The sequence below is a fragment of the Lynx canadensis genome, chromosome D1 (genome assembly GCF_007474595.2).
Source record: "Lynx canadensis isolate LIC74 chromosome D1, mLynCan4.pri.v2, whole genome shotgun sequence".
NCBI classification, from domain to species: Eukaryota; Metazoa; Chordata; class Mammalia; order Carnivora; family Felidae; genus Lynx; species Lynx canadensis.
In genome coordinates, this window is record NC_044312.2 from 8,733,269 (window position 1) to 8,753,845 (window position 20,577).

General features: G+C 37.8%; 1 protein-coding gene across 1 annotated transcript in view; it reads right to left on the reverse strand.

The window, feature by feature from the left end:
* The window catches only part of ARHGAP20 (Rho GTPase activating protein 20), a 127,412-nt gene that overhangs the window by 19,259 nt on the left and 87,576 nt on the right, over positions 1-20,577 (reverse strand). Inside the window, exons 5-9 of the mRNA XM_030333172.1 lie at positions 16,387-16,428; positions 15,414-15,498; positions 12,429-12,506; positions 9,823-9,889; positions 7,121-7,309 (exon numbers count right to left, since the gene is read on the reverse strand). Coding sequence (XP_030189032.1) covers positions 7,121-7,309; positions 9,823-9,889; positions 12,429-12,506; positions 15,414-15,498; positions 16,387-16,428 — 461 coding nt within the window. The remainder of the gene's footprint in view (positions 1-7,120; positions 7,310-9,822; positions 9,890-12,428; positions 12,507-15,413; positions 15,499-16,386; positions 16,429-20,577) is intronic.

The following is a 20,577-nucleotide window of genomic DNA, read 5'->3' on the forward strand; positions in this document are numbered from 1 at the left end:
AAAAACCTCAAAAAACTTAATGAAGTGAAGGTAAGTAATGATAAAGAATTCAAAGTAATGACCATTTAGATTCTCACTGAACTCAGAAGAAGAATGGATACACACAGAACTTCAACAAAGGGACAGAAAATACAGGAAAGTTCTAAGCAGAAGTCACAGAGCTGAAGAGTATCATAACTGAATTAAAAAAACACAGTAGTGGAGCCTAGGTGGCTCAGTCAGCTAAGCGTCCGATTCTCGGTTTTGGCTCAGGTCATGATCTAATGGTTGATGAGTTCAAGCCCTGTGTCAGGCTCCATACTGCTGGTGTGAAGCCTGCTTGGGATTCTCTCTCTCCCTCTGTGCCCCTCCCCTGCTCTCTCTCAAAATAAATAAACTTAAAACAAAACAAAACAAAACAAAAGACAATAGAAGAGTTCAACAACAGACCAGAGGAAGTAGAAGAAAGGATCAGTGAACCTGAAGACCAGGCAGAGGTGCTCACCTGATCTAAGCAGCAAAAAGAAAAAGGAATGAAAAAAAAAAAAAAGACTAAAGATGGTAAAGGGACTTGTGGGACAATATCAAGCAAACTAATATTTGCATTTTAGGATTCCTAAAAGGAGAGAAAATAGAGAAAGGGTCAGAAAACTTATTTGAAGAAATAATGGCTAAAAACTTCCCTAAGCTGTGAAAAGAAAAAGACATCCACACCCTGGAATCCTAGAGAGTTCCAAATATGATGAATCCAAAGAGACCCACACAAAAACACATAATAATTAAAATGCCAAAATTTAAAGACCAGGAGGGAATCTTAAAAGCATCAGGAGAAAAATCACTTGTTATGTACAAGAGAACCCCCATAAGACTATTAGATTTTTCGGCAGAAACTCTGCAGGCTAGAGGGAGTAGCATGATATATTCAAAGTGCTGAAAGAAAAAAATTTCCAAGGAAGAATATACTACACAGGAAACTTATCATTCAGAATTAAAGAAGAGACAGTCTTCCAGAAAAGTAAGAGCTAAAGGAGTTCATCACTACTAAATCAGCCTTACAAGAAAGTTAAAGGGACATTTTCAAGCTGAAAACATATAAAAATATAACTCCCAATGGTAAAGGTAAATAAACATATAAGATAGTGGATTGATCACTTATAAAGCTAACATGAAGGTTAAAAGACAAGAGTAGTAAAAATAACAAACTATAATAATTAGTTAAGGGTTACACAAGATAAAAAGATGTAAAATGTGACATCAAAAACAAAACACAGCAGGGTAGAGTAAAAATGCAGAGCTTTAGAAACTTGAGTTACTATCAACTTAAACTAGAATGTTATAAATCTGTTGCATGTAAGTCTCATGGTAACCACCAAGCAAAAATCTACAGTAGATACACAAAAGACAATGAGAAAGGAACTAAGGCATCACTAAAGAACACCATCAAACCAAAGGGAAGAGAGGCTGAAAAGAAGAAAGGAACAGAGGAACTACAAAACAGCCAGAAAACAAATAACAAAATGGCCATAAGCACATACCTATGAATAACGACTTTAAATGTAAATGTACTAAAAGCTCCAATTAAAAGACACAGAGTGGCTGAATGGATTAAAAAAACAAACGTAAGAGTCATCTATATGCTACTTACAAGAGACTTGCTTCAGACTTAAGGACATACACAGACTGAAAATGAAGTGATAGAAAAAGATATTCCCTGCAAATGTAAACCAAAAGAAAGCTGGAGAAGCTATACTTATGTCACATCGGACAAAACAGACTTCAAAAACAAAGTCTATAATAAGAAACAAAGAAAGTCATTATATAATGATAAAGAGATCAATCCACAGAGGAAATAACATTGTAAAGTGGGGTACCCCACTTACATCAATGGATAGACCATCCAGACCAAAAATCAATAAAGAAATACTAGCCTTAAACGACATGGTAGACCAGATGGACTTCACATACATACATACAGAGCACTCCATCCAAACAGAACAGAACACACATTCTTCTCAAGTGAAAATGGAAAAACTCTCCAGGAGAGATCATATATTAGGCCACAAAAGTGGTCTTAACAAATTTAAGAAGGTGAAGTCATATTCAAGCATGTTTTCTGACCACAACGGTATGAAACTAGAAATCAGTTACAAAAAGAAAACTGGAAAATTCAAATGCATGAAGATTAAACAAACTGAAAATTACTGAAAAACATGGGTCAAAACCACATACCAAAACTTACGGGATGCAGCAAAAGCAGTTCTAAGAGGGAAATTAGTAGAAATAAATGCCTATGCCAAGAAACAGGAAAATCTAAAATAAACCACCTAACCTTACACCTCAAGGAACTAGAAAAAGGAGAACAACCAAAGCCCAAAGTTATCAGAAGGAAGGAAATAACAAAGATCAGAGCAGCAATAAATGAAACAAAGACTAAAATGACAAGAGAAAAATCACTGAAACCAGGAGCTGCTTCTTTGAAAAGATAAAGAAAATTAACAAATCTTAAGCTAGCTCACCAAGAAAAAGAGAAGGCTCAAATAAATAAAATTGGAAATGAAATAGGAGGCTTACAGCTGATATTACAAAAATACAAATGATCATGAGAGACTACTGTGAACGATTACATACCAACAAATTGGAAAACCTAGGAGAAATGGATAAAATCCTAGAAACATACAACCTTACAAGCCTGAATAATGGAAGAAACAGAAAATCTAAACAGACCAGGGGAGCCTGGGTGGCTCAGTCAGTTGAGCATCCGACTCTTGATTTTGGCTCAGGTCATGATTTCACAGTTGTTGGATAGGGCCCTGTATTGGGCTCTGCACCGGGCATGGAGCCTGCTTGGGATTCTATCTCCCCTTCTACCCCTTCCACACTCTCACATGCTCTCTCTCCCTCTCTCAAATAAAAATAAAAATAAAATCCATTAAGAAAAAAAATAAAATCTAAACAGTTACTGGTAAGGTGATAATATCAGTAATTAAAATCCTCCCCACAAACAAAAGTCCAGGACCAAATTGCTTAACTAGTGAATTCTACCAAGTATGCAAAGAGGAATTAATACAAATCCCTCTCTAACTCTTTCACAAAATAGAAGAGGAAGGACACTGTCAAACTCATTTTGTAAGGCCAGCACTACTCTGATATCAAAATCAGACAAAGACACAAGAAAATAAAATTGCAGGCCAATATCCTTAACGAACATGATGCAAAAATTCTCAAGAATATCATTAGCAAACCAAAGTCAACAATACATTAGAAGGATCATACACCTTATTGACTTATTCCAGGGATACAAGGATGGTTCAACATTGGCAAATCAATCAATGTGGTACAGCACATCACCAAAAGGAAGAGTTAAAGTCATATCATCATTTCAGTAGATGTGGAAAATGCACTTGACAAAATTCTACATTTGAGGGAGCAAACTATGCTCCATGGGCCAAATCTGGCCTTACATCTCTTTCTGGACAGCCTTCAAGGTCTTTACATTTTTGAAAGTTGAAAAAAATCAAAAGAACAACAACATTCAGTGACACCTAAAAATTATATGAAATTCTTGCTGGAACACAGCTACATTCATTCGTTTATGTACTGTCCATGGCTGCTTTGACGTCATGCTCAATGGCAGCCTAGTAGTTGTGACAAAGGCCATCAGTGGGGCTCTCACTGATGCTTTGCACTGCTGCTCAACACAACGAACTGCAATGACACATTTACATGTGGATAATATTTTGAGTGCCTTGGGTATCATGATACTGTAAAATTTTAATTTTTTATTACCTGTCATGTCTAGTGTTGAGCTTTTAAGGCACAGAGCAGTATGGATGACTGCGTTATTGCAATAAATCATGCAAGGATATAACAGCTGTGGTAAAAGAATATACTATATGTTGACATAATCACACTAGGAACTCAGCACAATATTCCCAACTCAGAAGAAAGTGATGAGTAGAAAAATGTGGAATATTTAAATGAAATATCTCAGCATTGCAGAATTTCTTCACAAAAATAAAAAAAAAAAAAATGAGGCTCCAAAAAATGTCCGTTTCTCAGCGGCTCATTGATGCAGGTAAGGCCATTTACCAGGGGTCAGCTGCTTAAGTTTTGTGTGCTTGCAGCTGACAAAGAGATGTGTACACAGAAACTACACTTGAGGATATTAGCCTTTTTGGTGAGAACAGCTGCTTGAATAGTTGAGAACATTCGGAGTAACATTAATAGGAAACTAAAAAACAAGGCAAATTATTTTGAGCGACTTTCCTTGGTTCTTGATTAGTTGGCAGATGTTACCAATACTGTTCAGTTGTTTATTTGAGAAGTCAGTGCCTCGTTTGAAGTGACTGAGGTGTCAGCCTTGAACAGTCTGCAAGGAACAACTACAGGTAAGAATGCTGTCATAGAATTTGAAAAGTTAATAATAGTTCAGTACAACCTCAAGTGGAATCTTCAGATTCCAGAAAAAAGATGTAATTTGACAAATTTGCAAAGCTTGTGAAAATGTAAAGTGTTTAGTAACCAGCGGTATTCAGTGTATAATTCATCAGCAGTACCGCACGGGAAGTATTTGCATCCATCATGGATTACTGGACCAGCAGAGTCAACAGTAAACTTCATTCGCTCTCCTGGACTTACCCATTGCCATTTCTGTGAATTTCTGTCAGAAACAGAAGCTGACTGGCCTGACCTGTGCTATCACATAGCAGCTCAATGGCTCACCAGGGGTAAAGTTTTATAGTGAGATTTGAGCTCACGGCTGAGATTGAAATTTTTATGAAAGAGAAGATTTTTTCTAGTAGTGACTGGCTTTGGAAATTAGTTTTTGCTGCAAATTGGATGATGTTTCTTAATGAATTACAAGGCAAAAACGTGTTTAGACATAAAACTTCTGAAAGTTTCATGTTGAAAACAACTGACACTTAATCACGAGTAACGTCAAGCTGTTTCTCCCCTTCTTGTGCTATCAGAAGTTAAAGAAGCAAGATCTCCATTCTCACACACATTGGTAACAGATATATTTTCTGAGCTCCAACTACAGTTGCAGTGCTATTTTACCAACCTCAATGCAAGTGCAAAGGAAATTTCCAGATTCCCAAGATCCTTTAACTGTGCCATTGAGAAGCTTCTGCCCCATCTTCAATTGGAAGTGATTCATCTACAGTGACATGCTCAAAGACAAATATCAAAATTCTACAAACGCCTTCGAAGAGGGGAATATATGCAACTAAAATCATATGCTAGTAGAATGAAAGTAGTACTTGGAACTACCTATGTGAAAAGATATTTTCAAAGACGATAAAATATATAAAATCTCATTACAGATCAGAACATTTTGCATTCAATTATGATGACCTTGGTGCTCCAATTATGCAAAAGGTTATTCCTCCAAAAGAATTCAATTCTTCTCATTACTAGACCTGTATTACATGAAATTGTACTCAATTATTACTATATATTAATTATCATCAATAAAAATGAGTGGCAATTTGTTTTCTCTCTTGTCACATGAGTAGCTACATAATTTCCTCAATTTTTTTTGTTGACCTGCAAAGTTTACTATCTGGCCCTTTACGGAAAAAATCTGCTGAACCCTGATTTAAATTAGTGGTTTCCAAAGCAGCTGTAGCTCTAAATCTTATGTGTTAAAAAATACAGCACTGGTTCAACCGTAACTTTTTAGTTGCACAGGTGATTCTGATGCCCAGCTTTGTTGGCACCATTGGTCTATAATTACTCCATCTCTGATCCTCTTATAGCTGTAACCACAATTATCCTAACTTCCAATTAGGAGAAACAGAGGATTAATAAGCACAGAGTGCCTACAATTTAATTAAGCAAGTCGTTGGCAAAATTGGGTAAAACCCTTAGGATTTTTGACTCCTGATTATTGGTCAAACTAATTAAAATGAAAGTGACAAGGGACACAGAGAAATAATTTTGAAAAACCTGAGTATTAAGGTAGAAGAGCGAAATATTCTTCTCAGCTTATAGAGGCGACATTCCTTTTGCATCTTTAAAGACCAACACATATTTATTGAGCACTTACTTGTAGGTATGTCAAGCACTGTTCCAGGTGCTGAGAATAACAAAACAGACCACAATACCCGCCTTCACAGAGCTCACGTTTTAGTGGATGGAAAACTATGACGTCTCTACGATACCCCTTCAAAATGGCCCAAAGATGTGAGGAAACAGCCTTGGAGTCCCCAAAGCTCAATTTACCATCCTAGGAGGGAAGATGGCCGGCGCACACGCAAGGTTAGGCTTTTACAGCTGTGCTGGCAAGATGGCGCAGCCCCCGATGGAGGGCTTCAGTGGAGTATGAAGTCTGAGGTTGGTCACCACCACAGAGGGACAGGGGGCACGTGCCTGTGTGGGGGAATGCACACAGAAGAGTCGCCGTGTTCACCCGATCCCCCAGCTGGTTCAAAGGGACAAAGGTGTCTACGGAAATTCGGCACCAACTTTCTGCTCACCCACTCACACTTTCTGTATGATGCATTTTCTTCTATTTCCCATACAACCTAGCTTTCAGACTGAGGGCTTAAAGCTCAAACATGGTTTCGGGTAAGTAACGGGCCTCATGTGTTCAAGATCACTTTTATCATTCTAAAGTATTATGGGGTGAGTGAAAGAGATGGCTACGTTGACAGGGAATGCAGATTAGATTAGCAGACTAGGGAGAGATTCCCATGCAGATCACCTTAGTCTTCACATACTTATCTACAGCAAGATCCACAGTCTCCTGAGCCCCGTCACTGACGGACTCCCTCTTATCACGTGACCAGTTAGGGGCACCACACAGGGTGATGTGTTACAGTACAAAGAAGGCAGTGAGGACCTGAGCCACTGCCCGGTGCCTCTGACGCTGCAGCGAGCAGAAGGTTAAAGGGGAAAAGCACAGTGAAGACAGAAGGAACAGCCTGTTCTGCTGACTGCTGAGTACACGCCTACTGCTGATTTATAAAATTATCTTCTAAAACTCCATCTTTCCCTTCAAAACACTTAGCAAATTCAAAAGAAAAAAAAAATACCTCATCTGGCTGGAAGTTTGGATCTCTGCCTTTGTACTGACATTTTTTCAAGAATAAAAACTTTTGCTCAAAACAGGCTCCGCGAAGGAGGAGAAGCAACTCACCGCTCAGCTGCTGGGCTGCGGCCAGGCGGCTGGGCTTCAGGATGAACTGGCACTGCAGCTCTCGGGGCAGCTGCTCCATGAGGAAGGACTCCTGGAGGCCGGACGGCGTGCTGCTGTCCTTCGATCCCTGTGTCAGGAGCACAGTGTCCCGAAGATGGCTCATTTTAATTCCATAGGGATATTCATGCCCTACACAGAGAAAAACCTCAATGTAGACTTCAGGCTGACGGGCACCGGGGACATGTGTGCCACATACTACACCACACTGCAGTTTGCTCCTGGGACTTCGGGAATAAAGAATCCTTTCGTTGACTGAATGATCACTAAGCACGCTCTTACGCTTGGAGACCACAGCATAATGCAGGTGGCCCTATCAAAGTAGTTTTAAGCAGGTGGTTGGGGGCGGGGGGCGGTGGGGGGGGAGGTGAGAAAAAAAAGCAAAGGGAAAAGAATCTTAAAAGAATATCTTCTTTGGAGTGCACAGATTAGCTTGTGAGTTGCATGATGTTGACTTTTCCTATGTTCGCTTCTGAGAATATTTAAAGGTATTCTAGTTTTCCTTCAACACGAACCGTATCTGTAAATCCTCAGCAAATCCTTGACATCTCTCACCCTTAAATCCATGGATTAAAAAATCACACAGCGATAAGGATCAAATAAGTAAACTTTAATGGTTAATATTATTCAAATAGTAAGAGCAAAGGACTATCTATTTCAAGCATCGCTATTATTCAACACAAGATGTCTGTCTGAAAAAGACATTTCATCACTTCTTATTACTTATATAATCAGAGTTACTTCAGAGCATTAAGACTGGTTTGTGTGATTTATGCTTTCCTCCCACTGCTGCCCTCTGAGGGTAGTGTTCACAGGCAATAATCAGAAGGAAGACTGCGGGGTATTAGAAACACAGAAACAGGATTCAAAGAGGAAATGGCAAACAAAAACTAAATCCTGGACATCTGATTGCTCTTTAGTCTTCTCGGTGGTTGCATTTCCTTCACTGAAACCTTCAAGTTCCACTGTGCTGTAGATCTGCCTTTTTTATTTTTATTTTTTTTTAAGTACAGAGAATAAGTTCTCTTCTATTTCTAATTTATCACTGGATGTCACCCTGTGACCTCTTCCCTGTCCATCCAGCAGAGGCATGTAATACCAATGTTCCAATGATATCAAGCTCTACAGCTGCTTCCACGGATTAAGGCCAAAAAACGAGTAGCCAGCAGCTACACTACAACCGAAGTTTCCAAGGCACACTGAAATATACAATGGAGAATCGCTGCTAAATCGTGTCCCATGGTTGGTTGGTTGGTTGGTTGGTTATTTATTTATTTATTTAGTGCGAGTTAGCAATCAAGCTTGAAGCTGTTTTAAGCCTGAAAGCTACCATCCGAATAGTTTTAATCAATAGATTTTTATTAAAACAATTATTTATTTGATTTTAAATCACAATCTCATTGCTGATTTTTACAAAAATGACACCATTAAAAAAGAAAACAAATGCAGTGAATTTTATCCTCAGCTATGTGCATGACAGGTTGCTTTACTTTAAGTCTGAGAATATGTTGGTTTTAGATTATTCAGATCACTTGAAACATCCTGAATTAGAAAGCAGTGATCTCCCAGGTAAATGAAAGGATTACATGAGATAATGCATATAATATGCTCTGCACACTTTCTGGCAGCTAGTAAGCATTTTTTTTTTTATTGGCAGAAATCATTATCATCCTTATAATTATTACTGTTATCATCTCAAGATCTGTTACAGATACTGTCCCTTATTTTATTTGCTCTATTTCTGTTAAACCACACTGGGTGACCTTACTGATCAAGAAGTATTTTTAGCGGGGGTGCCTGCGTGGCTCAGTGGTTAAGCATCTGACTCTTGATTCTGGCTCAAGTCATGACCTCAGGGTTGTAAGATTCTCTCTCTTCCTCTCTCTCTGTCCTTCCCTCGCTCTCCTCCTCAAAGCAAACAAACACAAACAGAAACAAAACACCCAAAACAAACAAACAAACAAAAAAGAAGTATTTTTTTTTTTTTTTTTTTTTTTTTTAGCTAAATGATTTAAACAAGGTGAGATGTAACCTATTCACTTCCAATAATTCCTCAGAACAAATGCTGGAAAATCTGTCTAGAGAAATAGCAAAGCACTGAAGTAGTAGCTCGCTTACAAGTCAGTGAATATTTTTAGGACTCTAAATGGATTAATCTCCTTTTCTTTAGGATGCCCAGGGCAGGTGTTGAATACTCACTGATCAACTAAGAGGCATGACTGGATTACAGATGGTCTTCCACAGAGGCAATGTAGTAGGGGGGAAAGGGAACAGGAAATTCAAGAACTGAAGATGAAAAATATATATAGGGAAAAGGAATACCAATACATGTTGTTTTCTCATGGAAAAAATTTTAAAAAGGTTTGCAAAATAGGTGTTTGTAAAGTAAAAAAAAAAAAACAAAACAAAGAGAAATTTACATTTCTCTTCTCACCTACACCATTAACTGCTTGAGTGAAGAGACACTATTTGCCTAGCCCTTAGGAAATGGTTGATAGGTATTTACTGCATGAATGAATAAATATTATATATATGAGATATAATATTTGATGGCACTTAAATTCAGGACTCCATGACCAGTTCTCATAGACACTTAGAATTATAATTAAAACACAATCCTATCTTAGATATTTGAAGAAACTTACCAATAAGTGGGTATGGTGCCTCTTCTTTGCCAGAATTGACCCAAAGCTGGTAATCTCTCTCAGAGCCCTTGGAGATAAAAATATTAACAATAATTCTGTCATGTTTGGTAACTGAATAAGGACATATTTTGGGGGTGGATTTTTATGTTTGGAGAAAAAATGGGGACAATATAAATGCTGTTCAAGTTCATGGGGGTGAATACAGTTTTTGAAGATGGCAATGCTAATTCCTACAATCCATATTCCTGTCTCATCCCTGGCAGAGGACTCAGCAGTCCTGTCCTCTCTTCCTAGTGATGACCAGCGATCCATAGACTGCAATGGAAGAAAGCCCTTATGGTTATGGGTAGCCCACAGAACGTAAAATTATAAGCCCCTTTACAAAGCAGAAAGAAATGTCCTAGTTTTCTAAAAGGCTGATCTCTTCATTAGAGTCCTGACTTCTGCCATGCCTCTGGACTTCTCAGAAAATACTGGACTTAATCTCCAACATGCCCCTGCAAAGACATCCTCGTTATCCAGAAAGCCACAACAATGCTGTGTCTGTGATGAAAAAGTGAAATCTCAAGGGCTGACTGTATTAGCTCAGCAGTTTCTGAGCAGAAGGAGAATGACCAAGAGGCTTTGAGGAGATAGGTGGCTGGCACAGTCTACACTGGTCTTATTTTGGGCAAGTCCAGTCCTGGATACAGAAAGGACAAGAATTCTAGAGAACAGGCCCAGTCATAGAACACAAAGAAATTGTTCACGGGCAGAATTATAGCCCAGCAATACTAAAAATCTCACTTGAAAGAAATAATACCAAATTCAATAGACTTTGCTGCATCCTCTAGGACAGGATAAAGGACAAAGGTTCTAAATGAAGCTAGAAGAGACTGGCAATATTCAATATTCTTGCCTTTATCCTTGGATTAAAAATCAACGTTCTGACTTTATAATAGAGGGTCCTGGATGTGGAGAATTACTTCTGGCCCCCTCCTCTACCCTATTTGTCACTTCCTTCCCCATTCTCAACTTAAAAAATTTTATTGCAAATAGGGACGGCAGGCAATCTGATAAAAATCCTTTATTTTTTTTTTTTGTAGTATCTGAAAATATGCAATAACCCATTTGAAGAGCATAACCAAATAGCCTCCATTCCTAATTATAATGAATAGGAATATTTTTGGTCTCAGGACATGGATTACTTTTCTCAAAGGAAAAGCATAAGTAAAATGAATCCTGTCACTAATCAATCTCCTTTCCCTTCCCTTAAACTATTCCAAGATATAAACACATGAGCTTAAAAATCAATGCAGAGGCGCCAGCTTTACCCAGTGCACATAAATCTAATCATATCTTAAGTATATTATTAAATGTGACTAAAATAAATGAGATCTCTTACCCTAAATTGTGATTTCTCTGAGTGCCTAGGGGCGTAGGATAGCACTGTGTCCAAGTGAATTGAAATGCAGCTTAGAAGACTGTGACACATCTAAGACGTTTGGCATGCTGCAGCACAGTAACACCGCGCTTTCATGTTCGTAGACAGTCTTACTCAAGAAGTGGTGTTGTTCAAGTGCTTCCTCTAGTGTCCGTCCCTCTGAAAGTCACTCCCGTTAACACAAGGCCCACGGTATGCGGTCTATACACTGGCAGGGCGGAGAGGACGAGGATTTTCCAGTGTTCTCCCTACCTCATCCTCAAACACGCCAATCTTCTCCATTAATTAAATTTCAAAAACTCACCTTTGCCCCGCAAAACAGAAAAAAGCAGAAGCTAAAAGTAAAATGGAGGGGAGATGCGGGATGCACACTAAAGCTCTTTAAATCCAGGATCTGATTCAAAGCTTGTTGTTTTTAAAAGTTATTTATTTATTTATTTATTTATTTATTTATTTATTTATTTATTTATTTAAATTTACATCCAAGTTAGTTAGCATAAAGTGCAATAATGATTTCAGGAGTAGAAGTCAGTGCTTCATCCCCTTACTACAACGTGCAGTGCTCATCCCAACAAGTGTCCTCCTTAACGCCCCTCTCAAAGCTTGTTTTTCAATTTACCAATTCATTAGAGGTACCAGCCAACTCATCTTCTGGATCTGCAGTCAGTGAACATTGATTCTAGCTATGTGTTCTTCATGTATAAATTCTACTACAGAACAAATCCTTCAGAATTCACCATCCTAAGACTGATGGAATCTTGGGATAATAGAATAATTAGGTAGAGGAGAAGAACCAGGAAAGGAGAGAAGAGAAGAACAGTCGTAGAGAGACACGTACATGTGAAGGAGGTTAGAACTTACTCATTAGAATCTTATACCAAGAAAACTCCCCAACTGAATATGTATACAGCATATACAATAAAAACACATATTATTATCATTCTAACAGTAGAGTCTAATCTTACTATGCTTTCCAGCTCAGGTAAGTTTTACAACGGCAGTATAAGAGGAGCATCTAATAGTAAGGCTTTCCTGTCCTTATTTCCTCCATTTTGGGGGGGACAAAACATGAATTAGGTATTGCCAGTAATCAGCTGTCTTATGATGAAAGGGATAATATTTATATGAACCTAAAGAATAAAAAGTTTGTTTTTCACTAAGAGTATGTAGGAGAGTAACTTACAGTTATCCCTAGCATTGGTAGTGACATGTTGATAACTTCATTTGCTGTATCTGAATTCCTTACTGTTATTGTTTTAGACTGCAGGAAAAAAAAAAAAGAAATGAGAAATATAGTTATAAATAAAGGGTATTAAATCAGGTGAACAAATAAGTACTGTGAAATGATTACCCAAAGGCATCTCTCGATTTCAAGTGTTGACGGCGTAAAGCACATGACTTAAGTAGAAAACAAACCCTTGATATGCATTTACTTTCATTCCATTATATATTATGGCTTTTGATAAAACACCTATTTCTCTTAATATAAGGAATACGGGGCTCACCAAAAAGAAGGCCTTAAACAAGAAAGAAAAAGATTAACTACATATGAGAGAGAGTAGATGGACTACCCTCCCAGCCACAAAAAAGGACCTAGACAGGTTGGTCGATGCATCGCGTCCCTCACACAACCCGTCACGAAGAAGGGAGAGCGCTGCGCCACTTCGCACTGTGTCCTGAGCGCGGGCTCCGCAGTGCGGGTTTGACAAGGTGTGGGTCCTGCTGTCATTTTCTCCACATGGCAAAAAGTGGAGGTAAAATCAGAATAAAAACTGGCTACACAAAGACATTTCAAGTTTAGAATTTTTAAAACCACTATTCTTTGAAGCACCTTCTATATGTCAAACACTGTGGCTACTGGGATTTCCAATGTTGAAATCTGCAGAGGCCTTAAAACCAGTGGGTCTAGAACTGAAAATTTCACAAAGCTCAATTCTGTTATCAACTCTGCTACTGAAGAGGATATCCGGAATAGCTCTGTGCTAAATTACATTTAGAAGTTACTACTTAAAAATAGAAAGAAAGTTTGCAGCAAACAGAAAAGGGATTAACAAGATTTTGAGATTTCTATATAGAGTTCATACAATTCCAAGACACTTAAATATAGGACAACGCTATGCTATCAAAAAAGAAATATTTACTATGCACATAGGACTTATGTGTTATAATTATCAGATGAATCAGCAATGAGGGCTGTGTCCCCCATAGGGCTTAAACGGTACAAATAAGTAGTATAAATGGAAACAAAATCCCATAAAAATAAAAATGATATAAAAATAATGCTAAAGTGAAATCCACTGACAACTCACCACTTATCCTTCCATTACAGTATTTTTCTTTCTCTATAAGCCAATTACTCAACATGACAAACTGCCTCTGAAAGTTGTTTGCCAACTGATTTCAAATTGTGCTCCTTGTAACTCCAAGGATTATGCAAAAGTGTCTGAGAACCCAACAGGCAGGGCTTTGAGCACCAATCCCAGTGTCTGTCTTCTACTGGAGTGGCACAGATGTTTTGCAAACTGGACTTTAACCTGAGATATAATTTCATGAACGGCATCTGCCTTTAAAAATTTTCAGTCCAAAAACCCATCCTTAAATTAAATTTTAAAGAAATTCTCTCATGAAGTCTTTTGTAAAGTGAACAATCTATCCTGTAATACTATCTCCCAATGTACCTGGTTTCTAAGATAATGATTTTTCTTAATATTAGACATATGTTCAAAACAGTAATTATAAAAAAAACCCCAGTAATTGTAAGATGTGTGTTTTCCCTTGCATGCCTTTGTGGCAGACAAAACAAATGAATTTCGGCAGATAGTCCTCTCTGGCTAATAAACAAATAAAAAAACCAGACAAAAATGAAAATGTGGATTTTTCCCCCCCACCACGTTAGCAGAATTCACTGACCGGTTGGGTATAACTAAAGGCCGAGGATAAAGAATGTTTTCCATACATGCATGCCTATTTTGGTGGCAATCACTTTTTCTGGAAGCCGGGCCTCCCTGAGAGGAGACTCTTGCCATGAAGCAACTTCAGAGAGCAAAGGATAGTGTGTCATATCATTGTTGAGTTAACCAGGGTACTGTTGATAAACACAGAGCACCCAACCTGACATCTCCTGTCTTCTCTTCCAAAAAAGAGTGGGACTCTGGTCCTTTGTCAAATACATGCTTTCCATATACTGAAAATGTTAAAAAAAAAAAAATTGCAGGGGATTTTCCATGAAAATCCTAAATGTAACCAATTGCCACAACAATTAAATCAAGACCGGCAGAAGGTGGGTTTTTGTTTGTTTTTTGCTACTTTGCTATAGTAGATCTCTGTGTTTCACACCGTAAAAATTTGAGTATTTCCCTCAAGCAGTGACATCTGGCACTCAAGTCAGAACATTTGCATAACATTGGCCTTTGGCCAAAGCATAACTATTTTGTACTACATCCTTTTCCAGTGTGATGTAGAGTTGTTGTGAAGTATGGCAATGCACAATGTCATAAAAATATCCACAAGTGTCCATTTTATTCGTTGTTGATATAGCATCTTGGCATTTATTCTCTATCTTTAGCCATCAAATTCTACATAATAACGAGGGATAAGTAGACTTAATTTTTATTTGACCAATATGATAAAAACTGTGGGGTAGGAACATGCTGATCCCTTAAAAATGTCATCTCTCCCAGCTCATACATTTATTAAGCCAATGGATTCAATCCCTAAAAACTCAGAGAATGAAAAACTCAAACCACCTTCTACTTAAGAAGTGACAGGTTAGAAAAAAATTGCTTAATACTAATAGGAAATACATCCTTGTGGAAATGGCTTTACTACAAGCTGCTGCAGCTGCTACTGAAAGGATCCAGAGAAACATTAATGCCAGAGGGAGGAAAGAGACATCTGACAACCAATATTCTTTCCAAGTGTAAATGTTAAACACTGTTGTGAATAGGAATTTCTCTTGCTTCTCTTTCTCTAGGGTTTACTTTTCACATATACAAAGACATACATATACCCAGAAAAATGCATTTTCCCCACAACGGTACTTCTAAATGCCTACCTTCCATAGCACAAACATAGCCTGTCTATCTGTTTGCCTGTCTCTGTTTTTATCCACAGTGCTCTGCTTTATGCAGGGAGTTGGAATTTAATTTTCTGGCTTAGAAACACTTACGTAGGCACAATTCCCAACGTCCTTGGCGAAGATTTTGAGGGGAATGGTCTTCGGGTAGTCCTTCTCTTTCTCTAGATTGATGTATCTAATCAAAAGCAACGACAGCCCAAAACAACACTGAGTCAGATGGATTTCGCTAATGGCTTATCTTAAAATCAATCTATTTTGCTAATATTTTCAGTATACTTATATGCTATTTTTTAAAAGACAGATGGAAAGATTCGGCAGAATCTGATTGCATTATGGGTTGAAAGATCATTAAAAAAAATTCTCAGGACATTAGGTACAGGCACAAAACGAATGGGGGATCTATTTCACTTGAGGTTTGAGGAGCACAGTCAGGTTTAGGCACCTCTGGGTGTTTCATCTTCCAAGTTTTCCTACCTTCTCTGGAGAGGCCCGGAATCTTACTGACAAGTACAGTAACATATATAATACCTTACTGCACCAAACTAAGACAGTGGCCTTTTAATTCTCATTTAGCTCTCTTGTTGAGTGTATATCTTCCCTTAGGAAGGCAGAGAGGGGAGAAGGGAGGGAAGGGTTATAGAAATAAGAGATGAACCTCAAGCTGACCATTTTTCGTCTGTATGCTCAAAGGTGGAGATCCTAATTGAGTTCTGAGGTGCTCAGAAAACCCTCCATATTTGGAACCTTAATACACGCTTTGAGGAAACTGTTAGCTCCAAATGGTAGGCTCGGGAGATGCGAGAGATTATGGACTAATTTCTGTCTAGAATGATCTAACCAGACCTCAGTTCTCCCTCCTAGGAAGTAAGGAATACATGTAATGAAGAGATTATTTACAGTAAGTAGTAGCTGGTGTACAGTTCACACAATAGTTTATTTTGAGGACAAATGAATAATTTCTACTAAGAAAAAGGGGAATAGCTTGGGGTATATCTCTGTGGAGAAGAATTTAATTCTTTTAACTACAAGTTAAAGATTAAAAATATGCACATGGAAACAATACCTCTGAAGGAGAGAGAGCCATTTGTCCTTTTGTTCTGGAGAACTGCAATCAAAGAAAATAGGAGAGAAAAATTAAACACACAACACATTTATGCTAACATATCTGAGACTGTCGTTCCAGACGAACTATGAGTGGCCTGTCGCTGGGGCAGCCACATACTCCCACAACTCTGACAGAGCTGCGTTCTGGAGAGTCCTCAGCCGGAAAATCCCCACCAGGAAAAACTGTACGGTCGAGTTCAGTTTTACTAAAACCTCTTGAGTAGATCCAAGACAGGGCCACTTTCCACTTAATGGCTTTTTTGCAAGTATAAGTCTAATTTGATCTGGAATCCAAACACCTGGCTGGTCAAAAACATACACAAGCTATCTGATCATGAGCAAATCACTTCTCATCTCTAAGCTTGTTTCCACATCTGTAAAATGGGGCTAGTTGTCTCAGAGTGTTTTTGCAGCTTTGTTACACAAATATAAAGTATGCTCAATTAAAGAGAAATTTGGCATATTGATGGACATATCTTGGGCCAGAAACCAGTTTCCTGTCAGGAAAAGAAGTATTTATACATGTAAACAGCATAATTTAGCAAACTGGTTCTCATAAAACGTATCCTTAATTACTATAATCTTCTAAGATCAATTAGTTTACAACTAAATCATTATTAATAATTTTTCTGAAGTTATTGCTTAGCTTAATTCTTAAGCTAAGAAATAATTCAATGTTTATTTCTATATGGTCTTGTTACTCACTATCTTGTAAAGTCATATTTCTAATCTTCTTAACAAACTTGGAAACCCTAGTTCTTCTGTTCCAGAAAAATACACTTAACAAATATTTGTAATTTGTTTCTAACTCTGTTGCTTAGCAATTTTCTCCACCGGCAACCTCCTAAGATCAGTTATCAGAAAGTGTATGACATCTCTTTTACCACTGACCATACAATTTCCATCTCCCACAATTCTTTACAACCTTTTGATGTATTCACCTTTCTTAAACAGAACATTTTCTACGTTCATTTGTGTCAAATCTTAGACTTATTTACAAAAAACTGTGTTGAAAAACAGGTGAGTTTTCCTTAGACCTGTGAACTTTTTTCAAAGCAGTTAAAGAAAATTGCCCCTTTAAAACACTTGGTATTTTTTGTTAACTTTTAATTTTTTATTGACATGAAAGGCACAGAAAAAACTATGTAATGCTTAAGTGTACAGCTTGAAAATTTTTTACAAAGTGAACACACCTGTGTGATTGAAATTCAGATTACGAAACCTCGGGAAGACTCTGTGTGCGGCTAACTTCTAACAGAACTGGATAGTTTTGTTTTCTCTATTATAAATGTAACCAAACAATATGTACTATTTTGTGTCTGGCTTCTTTCCTTCCACATTATGTTTCTGAGACTTAGGTATATTACTGTTCTTAGGACATTCATTCTCACTGCTGTATTGCGTTCCATTGTTTGGATATACAGCATGAATTACTTCAAAAATGAACAGTTTATGAAGTGTGCAAGTTAACTCACTGAGATTGATTTATATAGTATTCCTGTGTTTTCCCCTTCACCTAGCCTGTGTAAGAATCCAGACCTTCTCTTTCTTCAGTGATTTTTAATCTCTGGCACTTCTACAGAAATAAGAACAAAGTTATCTCAGAGTTTCACAAACACCTAAGCTCATGTGATAAGAGCAAGAAGAGGAGAAAAGAATTATATCTTAGAGAAGGAGAAATGGCAGGGCAGCCTGGACAGATTCTCTCAAGTTTGGGAGGGGACAGACTCTGTTATCCTTGAGAGTGCACAGGGACCCGGATGTTATTTGGTTGAGGTGCCTCAGGAAAGAGAAAGACCCCACAGGAAATGACTGCTGGCAGTAACTGGGGAGGCCTGTTCCTAAGTTTTTATATCCGTGAAAACAGCTGCATCCCACACTCGGCAAGGAGTCAGAGCATCTCTGAATGTAAAGGACAACTCTGGGCACAGAAAAAGATAATGTCAGCAGTGACCACAACAGACCAAAGGTCAAAACCTTTCATCTGTTTGGAAGACATCACAGAAACCTCCTGCATTCTGGTTCTACTCTAAGAAAACAGGGTTCCAGTAAAGAAGAAAATTTGATTTCCTAACAGTCTGGCAAATGGAGGCTCAGGGTGAGTTTTAATTTGATCTATAAATAAACAGGCTTTTCTTGACTACCTGAGTTTATAGACTGAGATCCATACTAGGTGCTTAAGTTAAAATATTCTTCCTCTGATTCTTCTGACAGATAGATCCATGTCAGATTTAAGTACTTCCTGTGTCTTTTGAATAATGTTCTCATTACTGTGTAGTTATCTGTAATATCAAGGCACGGTACCTGTTTTTCTGGTAGATATAGATCCTAGGTTTGAGGATCAGGGTACAAGAGATAGGAAATTCCTTCTGGTCTTTTTTGAGATGTGATGATGTACTCTGTTTCCTAAGGTAAAGCATGAAAAGTTCAGTGTTGGCTCTTCCCCTAACTTGACACAACTGGGAATTCCTCACTGATTCTGGCAGTTGTCAGTCCTAGATTTCAAAACTATCAGTCTTTACCTTTTGGTTTCTTTACAGACGTTATAGTGACTGGCTAGGAGAGACTGCTTCTTGAGCTGCTAGCCTGATGATATTTTAAACTGATCATGACCTAGATTTTTCTTAATATTTATTTGATATATACCATTTCTGGCATTCTTCAACCCTTCCTAAAGATCCAACCTTCCCTCCAATATCATTTCACTTCGGGCTGAAAAACTTCTGTCAGCATTTTTTTTTTTTTTTTTGGAACAAAGTTCTGCTGGAATAAATTTTTAGAGTTAAAAAAAATCTCTATTTTACCTTCATCTCTGAAGGATATTTTTGCTGGACATAGTATTCTAGTTTGAGAGTTTTCCATTTCCATTCCACTGTCTTCTGAAATTGCCCAAGTTTCTGATGAAAAAACCACAGTGGTGCAAATCATTGCTCCCCTAAATGTAATGTGCTGTTTTTCTCTGGCTGCTATTAAGATTTCCTCTCATCTTTGGTTTATAGCAGTTTGTCTATATAACATAACTAAGTGAAATTCCCTTCATATTCCTGTTTGGGGTTCAATGATTCTGTACATTTGTATCTTTCACAAAATTTGGAATGTTTCCAAACCATTATTTCTTCAACTATTTGTTTGGTCCCATTTCCCTTCTCTCCTTTTCCGGAGTTCCAATTACATGTGTATTACATCTTCTGGTATTTTCTAACAAGTTTCTGGTGCATTTTTCATTAAAAAATGTCTTTGTTTTCTCTGTTCTGCACATTGGACAATTTGTATCAATGTATCCTCAAATTCACTGACTCTTTCCCCTTTCATTTCTATTCTGTAACTATTAATTTAAGATATTGCGGTTTTTCAGTTCTAAAATTTTCATTTGGCTCTTTTTTATATTTTCTCTTTCGCTGTTGAGAAATCTTTCATTCATTTCACTTGGCTTTTTTCCTTTTAGCTAGAGAACACAATATAAAAGTTGCTTTAAAGTTCTTTTTGGGTAATTCCAACATATGGATCATCTCAGGATTGGCCTCTATTGGTGACCTTTTCCCTTTTCTGATTCCTTGTATGTCAAGAAATTTTATACTGTATTCTAGACATTATGAATATTTTGTTTTAGAGACTCTGAGTGCTGTTATATTTGCAAAAGAGTATTGGTGTTTTTGTTATTAACAGGTAACTAACATGATTAGACTCAAGCTGCAAATTCTATCTTACTTGTGGTGAACAGAACCTTGGTTCCATTCTTTGATCCTCAGATTCAAGCTGTTTTGAGTCTCTTCCATGCATGTTGGTTCAGCAATCAGCCAGAGACTTGGGTAGAGTCTGTCCGCAAAATGTGAGCCTTCCCTTCTCTGGTGCCATCCTTTTTGAGACTCCTTCCCTCACGATCTTGTGGCTGTGGCTGACTCAGGCTCTTATTCTGGTTGTTCAGCCAGAAAGACTGGGGGTTTCTGTCAGTTTAGTTGCCCTGCACCATGACATGACTGTAGCCTGCCCTTAGGCCAATGCCTTAAACATGGGAAACTCACCCAATGCTGGTGCCTCCTTCCAAGTTTCAATTCCTCTCCAAAATCTGCCAACTTTTGTTCACTTTCCAGACCCTTTAGGTGGTTGTTGTCTGTATTTTATTCAGAGTTTAGAGTTGTTATCTGTATGG